General features: G+C 40.5%; 1 protein-coding gene across 9 annotated transcripts in view; it reads right to left on the reverse strand.

Annotated features, from left to right (window-relative positions):
- Positions 1–14981, reverse strand: part of nrxn2b (neurexin 2b) — a 960343-nt gene that overhangs the window by 150148 nt on the left and 795214 nt on the right. For all 9 annotated transcript variants that reach the window (XM_047385485.1, XM_047385484.1, XM_047385482.1 and 6 more), the window contains one exon: positions 1333–1514. In XM_047385485.1, the coding sequence (XP_047241441.1) occupies positions 1333–1514 (182 nt within the window). The remainder of the gene's footprint in view (positions 1–1332; positions 1515–14981) is intronic.

Genomic DNA, 14981 nt, shown 5'->3' on the forward strand with positions numbered 1-14981 from the left:
GAGATAGGCACCAGCTCCCCCGCGACCCACTATGGAATAAGCGGTAGAAAATGACTGACTGACTGACATATATATATATATGTATATTGCGTTAATACATGAAATCGTGTCATTTTTACTGTGACAATCGCATACTAAATAATGTCTTCTTGTTGTTCTTTCATGTCCTAGTAGCATCTCTATGGCTGTCCAAATCATTTGTGTCCCAGGCGACTTTTAAAATATTAAAAACAGCAGATGGATGACTACACATCACGGGAAACGACCCATTACAGCTCAGAGCATCTGCAGTTGACCTTTGATGCATCACCACTTCACCTCCTGCATTATTTGTTGGGTCCGTTATATTTACGACTATAATCTTTCATCATTACAGTCATTATTAGTATTTATCACTGATGTTAAGAGCATTTAAATTGGCCTTGACCTACTCGGTCAATCCGGCATCACTGCTCATCCACCTATCCCTCTCTATTTCCCATCGTCCCTAACCCTGTCACTCTCAGTTTACGGAGCACTGGATGAGGAGCGACATGGGGTCAACGTTGTTCCTGTTGCTCCCAGGCTCAGCAAGCCCAAACAAATTGGAGTCTCTGCAAAGCTAAAGTGGTGTGAGCGCACACACAAACAGCAGCGTGTTCAGATTACTGAGGGTAGATAAGTGGAGATTACAGTGATGGTGTCTTCTTCCATCTTATTGGTGCCATATCACCTTTACCATCCAGTATAATAAAACATTCAGTTCTACACCTGTTCATCCACAAGTGAGACTCCAGTAATGTGCAGAATATATTAATGGCAGGAGCAGTAATCCAGGATGATAATTAACACCAAACCCACCATGAAAATGAACAGAATATTAGGTAGAAGAAGCATGGGGGTCAACAATACAATTAGAGCGCTGTTAAATGTTTTTTAAATGCCTCTCGTCCTTTAATAGCCATTACAATCCATCATTGGAGGTGGGTTTTTATGACCTTTAAGTGAAAGCTGTAAAACTGAAATGACGGTGATGACTAGAAATAACAAGACGTGTGTGTGTGTAATTAGCAATTTTCTGGACTTAGAGCCCAATCCTCCTTAATGGGCCTTGAAAGCAGAGCCAGTCAAAAATCTAAATGTCAATTAAAGAAAATTCAGCAATACTTAGAACAGCTGGTAGTCCAGTTTTACTCGTGTAAAACAGCTCAGTTACCTCAGTATAAACATATTTAAAAAGTATAACCTAAGGCATCATTGTGGCGCCTCAAAAATATTTAAAACAGATGTTGGAATACTTTCACTCCCCCCCGATTCAGTACCGCCATACAAAATGCAAATGCAAAATCTTACTATGTGCAGCTCCAGGTAATCCCCCAGTCCCTTGGCGCTCTCCACCCTGACCAGAATAGCTTCCTTCAGCTGCGTGCTGAAGCCCACTGCCAGCCGGTCTGCCCGCGTGCTCGGCCGGTCATTGGGTGGCCAGGTGTATATGATGAGGGCTCCACCTCGTCCAAAGATGTAAGTTGTCCCAGCTGCAAAATACAGGAAAAAACCCCAGCTAAGTTAGGACAGATGACATAAGGGAAAAAAGGAGATGACAGGTGAATTATCCAACAAACACACAATAGTAAACTACTGGAAAAATGTGACAACAAAGAAATACAAATCCGACTTTCAGGACTGTAAAGATTCCTTTATTCTCTTTGTGTTGTCATAACATTTCAGCTAGCGTCTGTGTTTTCTCTTCTGATAAAAATGCTTTTGTTGTGTTGAGCACTTTCTGGAAATAATCTCTATACTCTAATTTGTCAAATAGAGCTTCTATGCAGCTACAATAAATGTGATTTTGTGCAAAAACAACCATAATAACTCAACCCTCTATGAAATATGAGCTCAACAATTAATTTGAAAGTCAGGGCATTTTATTAGAGACATTTGTGGCTCAACCTTGCTGTGACCAAACAAGCACACAATGCCCTGCAAGAGTTTTCATACTGCTTGAACTTATTTATATCGCTGCTGCATTGTAACTAGAAACTGTATTTAAATGGGATTTCAACATAAAGTAGTGCACAGTTGTGAAGTGGAAGTAAAATTATACACAGCTTTCGATTTTATTTTTCAAACATTTTTAAAAAGTGTGATAAGCATGTGCATTCAGCGGCTCTGAGACAGTACTTGGCTGAATCACCATTTTGCTGAAGTTACAACATGCTTTGAATGCGAATATGATTTGATCTAAACCATTCCAATGTAGCTCTGCTTTCCAGTGTTATTGACAATGAACTTCTGTCCAATCTTTTGCAGCATCTAAAAATATTTACTTCACCCTTGTTCAGGGTGATGTGCACTGTTCTATGTGTAGTTTTCCATCACACATAGAACCTGGCAAATGCAAAATGTCTTTCAAAGTGTTCAATTTTGCTCTTATTTGACTAGAACACTTTCATTTACATTTGCTTTGTCTGCTTCTTGGCTTGTGGTAAACCTTAAACAAGACTAATTGCTTTCTTCTGGCACTCTTCTGTAAAGCCCAGGTTTGTGGATTGCACAGCTCATAATTGTCCTGTGGACATTCTCCTATCTCAGGTATGGATCTCTGCAGCTCCTCCAGAGACATCATGGGCCTCTACATTGCTTTCCTGAATAATAAACGTTCTGCCTAGCTGGTCGGTTTAGGTGGACAGCCATGTCCTAATAGGTCTGCAGCCTTTCTATAGTGATCCCAGTTTCAGAAGATGGATTAAACAGTGTCCTGTAAGATGTTGGGCATCAGATTGGTTCTGCCAAATTTTTGTTTATCTTCCTCCACTATCTTTTTACATCAATTCTACGGTCAAAGCTTGTGTATGACAATCAAAGATGCTTAAAAGGTGATTCATGCTTTCATTACATTTCATTTGAACTAATTCCCTAGATCAGTCATCTCCACAATGCCTACAAATTGTTCTGAATGCAGCTCATCTTTTAACAAATACTAAAAAACATGAAGACATACCTCCAATTCTGGCTTCTCTTCACTGTCTACTAGTCCATTTTAGAATTGATTTTAAGTTCCACCACTTTTAAAGTCTTAAATGGTTTGGCCCCACCATATTTATATGATCTTCCCAACATCTAACCTCCACTGATAGCTTTCCGGTCAACCAGTCAGCTTCTCTTATATGGTCCATGATCCAAATAGAAACATAAAGGTGATAGAGCCCTTGCAGTGGTTGCTCCAAGCTGTTCCATACTTCCAGAGTGTTATCTTGTATTTTCTTTATCCTTCTTTCTTTCTTCTATTCTTATTTCCTCTCCCTTTTAACCATTTGGCCGACCTCTCTCCCTTTCTTGCTTATTCTCCCTTTTGTTTCCGACTCCGTATTCATTGCATGTGAAATAATGCCAAAGCAATTTCTAATAAAAATATTTATTTGTATATCAAGCGAAGCATTATGGCAAAAGCCGTAATGCTCCGCTTGTGAAAGTAATTCTGTTGGGCTTCTTCTTGGCACTCCGAGTACTACTCTGCAGGACAGGACACATTAAAACACTTAAAAAAATACTGAATTGTATTGTTCAACTGTTGTTTTTACTGTGCTATATAAATAAATTCATGTTTTAATGTTCATATTGACAAAAGTATGAAAAGCCCGTGGCTATGAATACAGTGGGGTTTGGAGGAGCCTGAAGATTATTTCAGGTCACAAACCAAACTTTTAGGCTGTGGGAGATTTGGGGCGGGTGAATGATCTGATCTAGTTCTTTAACAGTTTTCATCAGACACTCACCCCTCCCCCAGCACAGTCTCTGCTGCTGCACACCCCCATATCTTTGACGACTGCCGGCTTTTCTTCCCAGAGCTTCATACCTCTCAACCATCACCCAGCCTTTCTTCTTCGGGGGGGGGGGGACTCCGTCCCACAGACCCGTCCCCCCTCCACATGCCCTTTTTTGACTCTGTAGTGGCATCAGACATCCTCTACACCAGAGGTCACAGATTAGCTGACCAATCTTATTTTAAACATTTATATATTACTGTATGTTGTCCAACAGTGTCTTAACTTCACTTGCGCCGCATCTCGTGTTAATATGGAATAGCCCTGCAGAGCGTCTGGCCCCAGGCTGCATGTGATGCAGGTCAGGCAATGAGCTGTGTCAATCAGGGCTGCTGCTGCTAACCTAAGCACATAGCTTTTTCTTATTTACTAAGTAGATATAAACATTTTATTCCTGGCAGCTGCTGTGTCTGACTTCTGAACAGGCTTAGCGGGCAGCTATGTACAGGGGTTGGACAATGAAACTGAAACACCTGTCATTTTAGTGTGGGAGGTTTCATGGCTAAATTAGACCAGTCTGGTAGCCGGTCTTCATTGATTGCACATTGCACCAGTAAGAGCAGAGTGTGAAGGTTCAATTAGCAGGGTAAGAGCACAGTTTTGCTCAAAATATTTAAATGCACACAACATTATGGGTGACATACCAGAGTTCAAACGAGGACAAATAGTTGGTGCACGTCTTGCTGGCGCATCTGTGACCAAGACAGCAAGTTATTGTGATGTATCAAGAGCCACGGTATCCAGTGTAATGTCAGCATACCACCAAGAAGGACGAACCACATCCAACAGGATTAACTGTGGACGCAAGAGGACGCTGTCTGAAAGGGATGTTAAGGGTGCAAACCTGGATTGCATCCAAAAAACATAAAACCAAGGCTCCCCAAATCACGGCAGAATTAAATGTGCACCTCAACTCTCCTGTTTCCACCAGAATTGTCTGGAGGTAGCTCCACAGGGTCAATATACACGGCCGGGCTGCTATAGCCAAATCTTTGGTCACTCATGCCAATGCCAAATGTCGGTTTCAATGGTGCAAGGAGCGCAAATCTTGGGCTGTGGACAATGTGAAACATGTATTGTTCTCTGATGAGTCCACCTTTACTGTTTTCCTCTCATCCAGGAGAGTTACGGTGTGGAGAAGCCCCAAAGAAGCGTACCACCCAGACTGTTGCCTGCCCAGAGTGAAGCATGGGGGTGGATCAGTGATGGTTTGGGCTGCCATATCATGGCATTCCCTTGGCCCAATACTTGTGCTAGATGGGCGTGTCACTGCCAAGGACTACCGAACCATTCTTGAGGACCATGTGCATCCAATGGTTCAAACATTGTATCCTGAAGGCGGTGCCCTGTATCAGGATGACAATGCACCAATAGACACAGCAAGACTGGTGAAAGATTGGTTTGATGAACATGAAAGTGAAGTTGAACATCTCCCATGGCCTGCACAGTCACCAGATCTAAATATTATTGAGCCACTTTGGGGTGTTTTGGAGGAGCGAGTCAGGAAACGTTTTCCTCCACCAGTATCACGTAGTGACCTGGCCACTATCCTGCAAGAAGAATGTCTTAAAATCCCTCTGACCACTGTGCAGGACTTGTATATGTCATTCCCAAGATGAATTGACGCTGTATTGGCCGCAAAAGGAGGCCCTACACAATCCTAATAAATTATTGTGGTCTAAAACAAGTTGTTTCAGTTTCATTGTCCAACCCCTGTAGGTAAGCAACATTCTGGTCCACACTCCAAGCCAGCTGGTGGCAGTAATGCACCACATTGTTGTATGCCAACCGCTACAAATGGATACCCCTTTGAGTCAGTGAGACAGGAAAAGTCTGGCAAAAATAACAACACTCTTGGACAACATCTCTCACTCCGTGCATGAAGTTGTTCCAGAACTGGAGAGGTCCTCCAGTGACAGAGTGCTGCATCGCAGGTGCAGAAAGAAGCGTTATTGCAGGTCCTTCCTCCCAGCAGCAGTTAGACTTTATAACCATCACTGCTTCCAACACACTCAATACGTTTTACATCCCAGCTGTTATTTGCACAGTTTTTCCATTTCTTTTGTTGTAAATTTTTTTAAATGACCCTACTCTTTGAATTTGGGCATGCTAGTTTTAATAACTGCACAGTATCTTTTTTTCTTATGTTGTAAATTTTACCTTTCTGTACAGTCTGTTATTCTTACTTTGTGCTTTTTATATATTTGTTGTTAAGTGAACCTGCATGCTTTGACTTGCATATCACTTTGGTGTTGGTACACCTGAATTCCCCCACTGAGGGACAAAAAAGGTTATTTCTATTTATACGTTTGCAAAGCTCTGAATATATTGCTTATTACCAGCTTCAATTGGTCACTGTTGCATTGCACCTAAAGAGCAATGCAACAGTAACCAATGATATATTGACTACTCTGGCAGGTTTAACGAACTGCCTTTTAAAGTCAACAGCAGCCAGACCATCATGCTAAAGAAAATTTGCCTCAGTAGTGTTAAGAGTGCTAGTATAGTAGCAGATGTAAAAAAAACGAAATTAGCTGCCCTATAAAATGAGCAATTTAATGTTTGAACAGTAACAGACGGGTTAAGGTTTGGCTCCCATGAGCCCACAGGTAAATGAGAAATGATAGCTGCTGGGTGTGATTAGCATAGAGTAATGAAACCACAGTAAACTACTCTCAATCCTGTGGGCTGTTTCCACCCCAGGCATAATAAATAAACACACATACACACACAGGCTGTATGTCAAGATATTAATGCATGTAGAGCATGTAGCTATGTGAATACGTAAGTGAACAAGGGATTCAGGCACATTTTCATGCAGACCAAACCTGAGGCCACCAACACACACATCAACAGGGTTTCAATCATTTTGGTCAAGATGATAATGACCATTTCCCCTGTTGAATTTAACTGAAATAATATTGGGAGGAAGAGCATAATACTTTGCTATTTAGGTAATATTTTGATTACTCAACTCTTGTTTTATAAATGGAGAGTCATGCAAGTAGAAAGGATGTCATTGGCTTCTGTAAACCTCTGCTTATTTCTGCCTGTCTCTTATTTTTCCTGCCCTGTATGTCTCTTTTAAGGTGAATGTAGAAAGGATGGAAGGCAGAAGCTGTGATCACTACAGGACCAACATCCACAGCAACATACAGCCTCACGCTCAGTTGTATATGAAGAAGAAAATCCTGATTAAGAATGGGAACAAGCTGTCTTCCTGCTTGCTCACAAACATGCGCTCATTCAGCAATAATCCAGTAGCCATTTCAAAATGGCTAACACACAGCGCTCTCCCAGTTTCTCTCCTCTCTTTCTCACCACCCTTCCCCACCTCCATTGTTTCCTCCCAGCAGAGCTAAGCCCCCTGCTCAGCTCTTGTTTTTCCTTGAGGCTGTATTATTTTAGCATTGACTAATTATTGCAGCATGGCAAGAAGGGCTATAAGGAGGTTGTGTGCCGGAGAAGGAAAAAAAAAAAAAAAAAAAAAAAGAAGTGAGAGGACAACGAAAGACAACAGGATTTAAAGACAAGGAGTTTTGAAAATACAGAGGACAGGAAACTAGGAAGTTTTAATTTTAATGAGGAAAAGTGTGTTTTCTTTTGGAAGTACCAAACCTTTACAGAAACTGGTCAGGAGACCAATATTGAGGAAAAGAAGAACAGATTTCTAAAATGGCCGACAAACAGAGAAGGAAAGGAGCCATGTTGTGAAAACAAAGAAAGCTGGTGTATTAAATTTACACTGTTAAAAAGAGACGGGTGTGTTTTTATATGGCTATGAGGGTAGGAAGATGAAAACATATACTTATCAACACAAAAGACTATCAAGTCAGTTTTAGAAGTAACTATCAGTGTAGGGCTGTGAAAACTATTTGTCCCCTTACACATTTCCCCAATTTTGTTTGTTGTCATACTGAAATGTTTCAGATCATCAGATAAATCTTTATGTCAACAAAGATAATCTGGGTAAGTCGCCCAGGTCCTCAAGCAGCAAGGCACCCCCATACCATCACACTACCATGATGGCTCACCGTTCTCACTGTTTGTATGATCTTTTTCTGAAAGACGGTGTCAGTTTTACACCAGGGTTGCACACCTTCCAAAAGGTTTCATTTTGTCTCATTAGTCCACTCAGTATTATCCCAAAGGTCTTGGGGGATTGTCAAGATAGCTTTTTTTTAATGTAAGACAAGCCTTTTTTGGCCAGCAGCATAAATGCCATTTTTGCCCAGACACTAAATCCTAACTGAGGCAAGTGAGGCCTGTAGTGCTTTAGATATTGTTCTTTTGTGACCCTCTGGATGAGGCATAGATGCTCTCTTAAAGTAGTTTTAGTAGGCTAGCCACATTTGGGAAGGTTCAACACTGTTCCATTTGTGGATTATGGCTCTGCGTGGTTTGCTGGGGTCCCATAGACTTGGAGTTGGCTTTGTAACCCTGTCCAGAGTGATTGATGTTCAAAATCTTCCTTCTCACGTGCTCTTGAATTTCTTTAAGTCAGAACATGGCGGGCTGGTCTTTTGTTACTTCATCTTGTCAGACAAGTTCTATTCAAATGATTTCTTGCTTTTGCAGGTCTGGGTATAATCAGGATAGGGTGTGGCTGGTGAAATTGAACTTAGCTTTCCAAATCTTCTTTATAGGAATCTGGCCGAATTTATTAGTTCTCCAAAACTCTGACAACCCAGGGTTCAGACCAGCGGGGCCGTAACACTCTTCTCTGCAGCTTCTGTACTGCTACCCACCCATTACCCTATTAAGACGCCCATGACCAAAATTGAATAGATTAAAAAATTATCTAAAAGGAGAAAATCATTAAAATCTCATAAAAATAAATAAAACTCAGACTGAAAATAAAAATAAAACAATTAAATCTGGCTTACTGAACATAAGAGCTCTCTCTTTAAAGACTTTGCTAGTTAGTGACCTGATTTGGGACAATCAGATTGATTTATTTTGTCTCACAGAAACCTGGTTGCAGCAAGAGGATTATGTTACTATAAATGAGTCAACTCCTACTAGTTATAAAATTTTCACATACCTCAAAATAGTGGGCGAGGAGGAGGAGTAGCAACCATCTTTCAGTCCGATTTATTGATTGGTCCCGGACCAATCAATAGCTACAACTCTTTTGAATATTTAATCCTTAGTTTTCCTCATCCAAATTGCAAAGCACTAAAACCACTTCTGTTTATTGTTTTGTACTGTCCACCAGGTCCTTACTCTCAATTTTTAGATCAGTTTTCAGACCTTTTATCTGTTTTAGTGTTAAATACAGATAAGGTTATTATAGTGGGGGATTTTAACATTCATGTTGACACTGATAGTGATAGCCTAAATATAGCCTTTAATGCTATCTTAGATTCAATTGGCTATGCTCAAAACATTAACAAACCTACCCACCTTTGTCTTCCCTCTCTGGACCTTGTGCTGACATATGGCATTGAGTGTAAAGAAATAACAAAGTTTTCTCATAACCCTGTCCTGTCTGACCGTTTTTTAATAACCTTTGAGTTTAATTTAACCGAGGACTTCACACGTGAAAAAAATTTCATTATAGTAGATCATTATCAGACAATTCTGTAACAACCTTTAAAGAATCTGTTCCACTTTTAATTTCATCATTATCGCAGAAAAACACAGTGGAGGGCAATAATTTTGTTTCTTCCCCTTCACAAATTGATTCTTTTGTTCACAGTGTTACTTCATCATTGTGTGGTGCATTAGACAGCGCAGCCCCCTTGAGAAAGAAGGTAATTATTTATAGGAGTCTGGCTCCTTGGTTTAATTCAGATTTGCGTACTTTAAAGCACAATGTTTAAAATTGGAGAGAAAATGGCGCTCTACACACCTACTTCCTACTTACTCTGGAAAAATAGTCTACTGTTGTATAAAAAGACACTTCGCCAAGCTAGAACAGCTTATTTCTCATCATTAATAGAATAAACCTAGGTTTCTTCTTAGTACAGTTGCTAAACTTACACAATCATAGCTCCGTTGAGCCATCCATTGCATTAGCTCTCAGAAATTATGACTTTATAGGATTCTTTTTAAATAAAATCGATTCTATTAAAAACAAAATCATTGGCATACTCCCGAAGATGATTACTTCATCCTCAGCAAGCAACACAACATTAGAAGTAACTGTAGAACCTGATCTTTGTTTGGACTGTTTTGATCCAGTGGAGCTTCCTGAGTTATCAAAAATATTAGCTTCATCTAACCCTTCAACTTGTATGTTAGACCCAATCCCAACCAAATTATTTAAGAAAGTGTTCCCTCTGATTACCAGCCCCATTTTGAATATGATTAATCTATCTTTATTAAATGGATATGTACCACAGGCTTTTAAGTTAGCTGTAATTAAACCTTTACTTAAGAAACCTTCGCTTGATCAAGATGATTTAATAAATTACAGACCTATAGCCAATCTTCCATTCTTATCTAAAGTTTTATAGAAAATAGTTCCTAATCAAATGTGTGAGCATTTACATGGCAATGATCCGTTTGAAGAGTTTCAGTCAGGTTTCAAAGCTCACTGTCGCAACATGGTCATCCAGGAGTGACTGCTACAAGTGACTGATTCGATGCAATCTGCTGGGTTTTCTTAGATAGAAAAAACTTTTTTTGTGAGATAGGAATTTTGGGTTTTCATGAGCTGTATGCCAAAATCATCCGTATTAAGACAATAAAAGACCTGAAATATTTCAGTTAGTGTGCAATGAATCTAAAATATATGAATGTAAAATTTTCCTCATGACATTATGGAAAATAATGAACTTTATCACAATATGCTAATATTTTGAGAAGGACCTGTAGATGGACACACTTGATCAGTTTATTATTTTACTTAGTACCCCTACACATAGCCCATTTTAAAATGGCCAAACTCTAACACTCTGTAGTTTATTCTAACCTCCCCAACTACCCCGCACCATTCCAAACCCTTTGTGAAGTGCCTTGAGATGACATGTGTTGTAAATTGACGCTATATAAATAAAACTGAATTAAAAAAACTGAATTGAAATCATAGTCTGACTGTCTAATCAATGTTTATTCGTGATTAAATAAGGGGGCAATTGCTTTCAATAGCTTTTTTCCCCTTAATAAATGAAGTCATTATATAAAAACTGTTCTTTATATTCTGCGATGGACTGGCGACCTGTCCAGGGTGTACCCCGCCTCCTGCTCATAGACTGCTGGAGATAGGCACTGGCATCCCCGCAACCCACTATGGAAGAAGCGGTAGAAAATGACTGACTGACATACTGTTCTTTATATTTACTCAGGTTTGGCATTGAAATGTTTTTGCTGATCTGATATACACAAAATTAAATAAAAATTAAAAGAGAACAAATCTGTAAAAGGACACATACTATTTCAGAGTACTGTCTGTCTATGTTTACTTTGATTTTATGACTTAAACAAAAATGGTAAATTGCATGCATCTGTATAGTACTTTATCATAGCCGAGGACTCAAAAGCGCTTTTCACTACAATCAGTCATCCAGCTATTCACACACACTGACAGTGGTAAGACACATTGCAGCCACAGCTGCCCTGGGGCAGACTGACAGAAGTGGGGTTGCCATAAAGACGCCACCACCAGGCAAGGCAGGTGAAGGGTCTTGCCCACGGACACAACAACTGAGTTGAACAAAACGGGTTCATCCAGCAACCCACCAGTTACAGGACGAACCCCTGCCATCTGAGCCACCGTCGTCCCTTAAAAATAGTATTTAATGGAATTAGTATTACATAGAATTTAATGCGGCTTCCATCTTGTGTAAAAGAATAATGGAGGAAACAAATAATAAGGTTTTATGATTCATTACGACAAGGTGGAGATGATGCACTGAACTGTCAACCATCATAGGGCAACTAAGGGAAGGCTCACTTTTATCAGATTGACTGAATTATTTCTCAGTCTAACTTAATGTGTGTTGTTTTATGTAATTAAATAATGCTAATTCATTCTCCACTAAACAATATCATAAATAAAGCAGAATCAAAATTAGTGACCTGGTGCTCAGCATCTTCCACAAACTAGAAACAGGGTCAAAATATTTAGCATGGTATGCACTCTGATGTTTTCTCTCTGCTGGACACCTATGTGTCCGTTTCTGGTACCGGTTGTGCAACTTGTGGTATGCTAAAAGAACAGGAGGAGCTGGAGAGCACTCAAGCAGGCATGTGTCTGAACCTTTACAATCCAACAAATCCCAAAAGGATACAGTTATACTTGCATATATGAAATCATAATTAATGAAGGAGGAATGGATTATTTGGAAGTTTTGTAGGCTTGATTGCATATAAATGTTAGTATGGTGCTGCACAATGGACTCAAAGTATGACTACTGGGTCAAACATTGCCTACTGTACATGTGCGGTGTCTTTCAAAAGTGATCATACCCTTTAAACATTTTAAAATTTTCTTACGTTATGATCTCTGCCTCGACGGGTTTTTTGATGGAAAAGGATTTTTAGCTTTGGCTGTATGAGCGTTGTCCTGCTTGAAGAGGAACCTCCACCACAATCTTAAGGTTTTTAGCTCTGTCTATCTTTCCATCAACTCTGAACAGCTTCCCTGTCCTTAATAAAGAAAGGCATTTCCACAGCATAATAGTGCCACTACTATATTTCACCACGAGAATGCTATGTTAAGGGTTATATGCATTGTCAGTCTTCCCTCAGTGTTTTGCATGTACAGGGGTTGGACAATGACACTGAAACACCTGGTTTTAGACCACAATAATTTATTAGTATGGTGTAGGGCCTCCTTTTGCGGCCAATACAGCGTCACTTGGTCTTGGGAATGACTTATACAAGTCCTGCATAGTGGTCAGAGGGATTTTAAGCCTTTCTTCTTGCAGGATAGTGGCCAAGTCACTACATGGTACTGGTGGAGGAAAAAGTTTCCTGATTCGCTCCTCCAAAACACCCCAAAGTGGCTCAATAATATTTAGATCTGGTGACTGTGCAGGCCATGGGAGATGTTCAACTTCACTTTCATGTTCATCAAACCAATCTTTCACCAGTCTTGCTGTGTGTATTGGTGCATTGTCATCCTGATACACGGCACCGCCTTCAGGATACAATGTTTGAACCATTGGATGCACATGGTCCTCAAGAATGGTTCGGTAGTCCTTGGCAGTGACGCGCCCATCTAGCACAAGTATTGGGCCAAGGGAATGCCATGATATGGCAGCCCAAACCATCACTGATCCACCCCCATGCTTCACTCTGGGCATGCAGCAGTCTGGGTGGTACGCTTCTTTGGGGCTTCTCCACACCGTAACTCTCCCGGATGTGGGGAAAACAGTAAAGGTGGACTCATCAGAGAACAATACATGTTTCACATTATCCACAGCCCAAAATTTTGCACTCCATGCACCACTGAAACCAACATTTGGCATTGGCATGAGTGACCAAAGGTTTGGCTATAGCAGCCCGGCCGTGTATATTGACCCTGTGGAGCTCCCGACGGACAATTCTGGTGGAAACAGGATAGTTGAGGTGCACATTTAATTCTGCCGGGATTTGGGCAGCCGTGGTTTTATGTTTTTTGGATACAATCCGGGTTAGCACCCAAACATCCCTTTCAGACAGCTTCCTCTTGCGTCCACAGTTAATCCTGTTGGATGTGGTTCGTCCTTCTTGGTGGTATGCTGACATTACCCTGGATACCGTGGCTCTTGATACATCACAAAGACATGCTGTCTTGGTCACAGATGCGCCAGCAAGACGTGCACCAACAATTTGTCCTCTTTTGAACTCTGGTATGTCACCCATAATGTTGAGTGCATTTCAATATGTTGAGCAAAACTGTGCTCTTACCCTGCTAATTGAACCTTCACACTCTGCTCTTACTGGTACAATGTGCAATCAATGAAGACTGGCTACCAGGCTGGTCCAATTTAGCCTTGAAACCTCCCACACTAAAATGACAGGTGTTTCAGTTTCATTGTCCAACCACTGTAGGTCCCTGCTTTAAACCTCTACACAACTTTATCCCTGGCCTGTCTTATGTGTGCCTTGGTCTTCATGATGCTGTTTGTTTACTAATGTTCTCTAACAAACCACTGAAGCATTCAGGACAGTTGCATTTGCAATGCAAGTTGTACTTGAGTGGATTCTATTTACAAATTAGACAACTATTGGAGGTGGTTGCATCGGACTTTATGAAGAAATATCAGGGTAAAGGTGCAGTAAACAAATGCACCGATGCAATGTTCTTCCACTTTCAAATTCTGTACCACCTTGGGTGGGTGATTAAAGATGATCAAAGATAACAGCTGCATCTCCAGACAAAGTGATATATCTCCAGAGGCTGGGGAAATTAAAAATTAAGCTTCATTAAAAAGATTTATTTTCTGTTGATTTAAAATCCTGTGTTCTTAACAACCAAGATTTCATAGTAAACTTACAGAAATTGGTCTCAAATTCAAATGGGAAGCCAGAGGCTGCTAACAATTTGTGATGGCAGATCGTCCATAAAAATGCATGCAGAATATGGATGCTTTCATCTGATGTATAAAAAAATCTACAGTCAGATTTACAGAGACTATGTGAATTGTCGTCTGTGTCTTGACACAGCAATTTCATATAACACAGCAGGAGAAAACCCTCTCAAAATCCATCTCATTTCGAGTGTACCACAAATTAGACTTGCAGTGTTCATCATCACTGCATATCTTAAACCCGAACTCAGGCTGAAATCACTCATTGATTACGACTCCTGCCAGGCGCAGCCTCCACCATATGCTGCTTCACTCCTTAGACTGCGCACCAGACTTCATTGTGACAGTCACACCTGTCACTTGTGACCTAATCATCTGCATGAACGTCACAAAAACCAATACGATGATGTTCAAGAAGGAAATAAAGATGAAATCAAGTAAGAACTTCAACTTTTTCCACTTCACTCCTTTTCCCATATCTATCCTATGAGCTGGTGGTGACTACTTTGATTTGTACGCCTGATAGTGGCCACCTGCTGCTTTGTGGACTTGTGTGCCTGTGCGCGTATGTGTATGTGTGCCCTTCTCCACTTTAAATGAGGAGACTAAGGAGCGACAGAGTCTCTAATGAGTAGTCTGACAGAGCGCATCCATGTGTCACCGTTTCTCCCAGCAAACACCTGCTGCTCTGCTTAAAAAATCCACTGAAGACTGC

Source organism: Girardinichthys multiradiatus, chromosome 14, assembly GCF_021462225.1.
Source record: "Girardinichthys multiradiatus isolate DD_20200921_A chromosome 14, DD_fGirMul_XY1, whole genome shotgun sequence".
Taxonomy (NCBI): Eukaryota; Metazoa; Chordata; class Actinopteri; order Cyprinodontiformes; family Goodeidae; genus Girardinichthys; species Girardinichthys multiradiatus.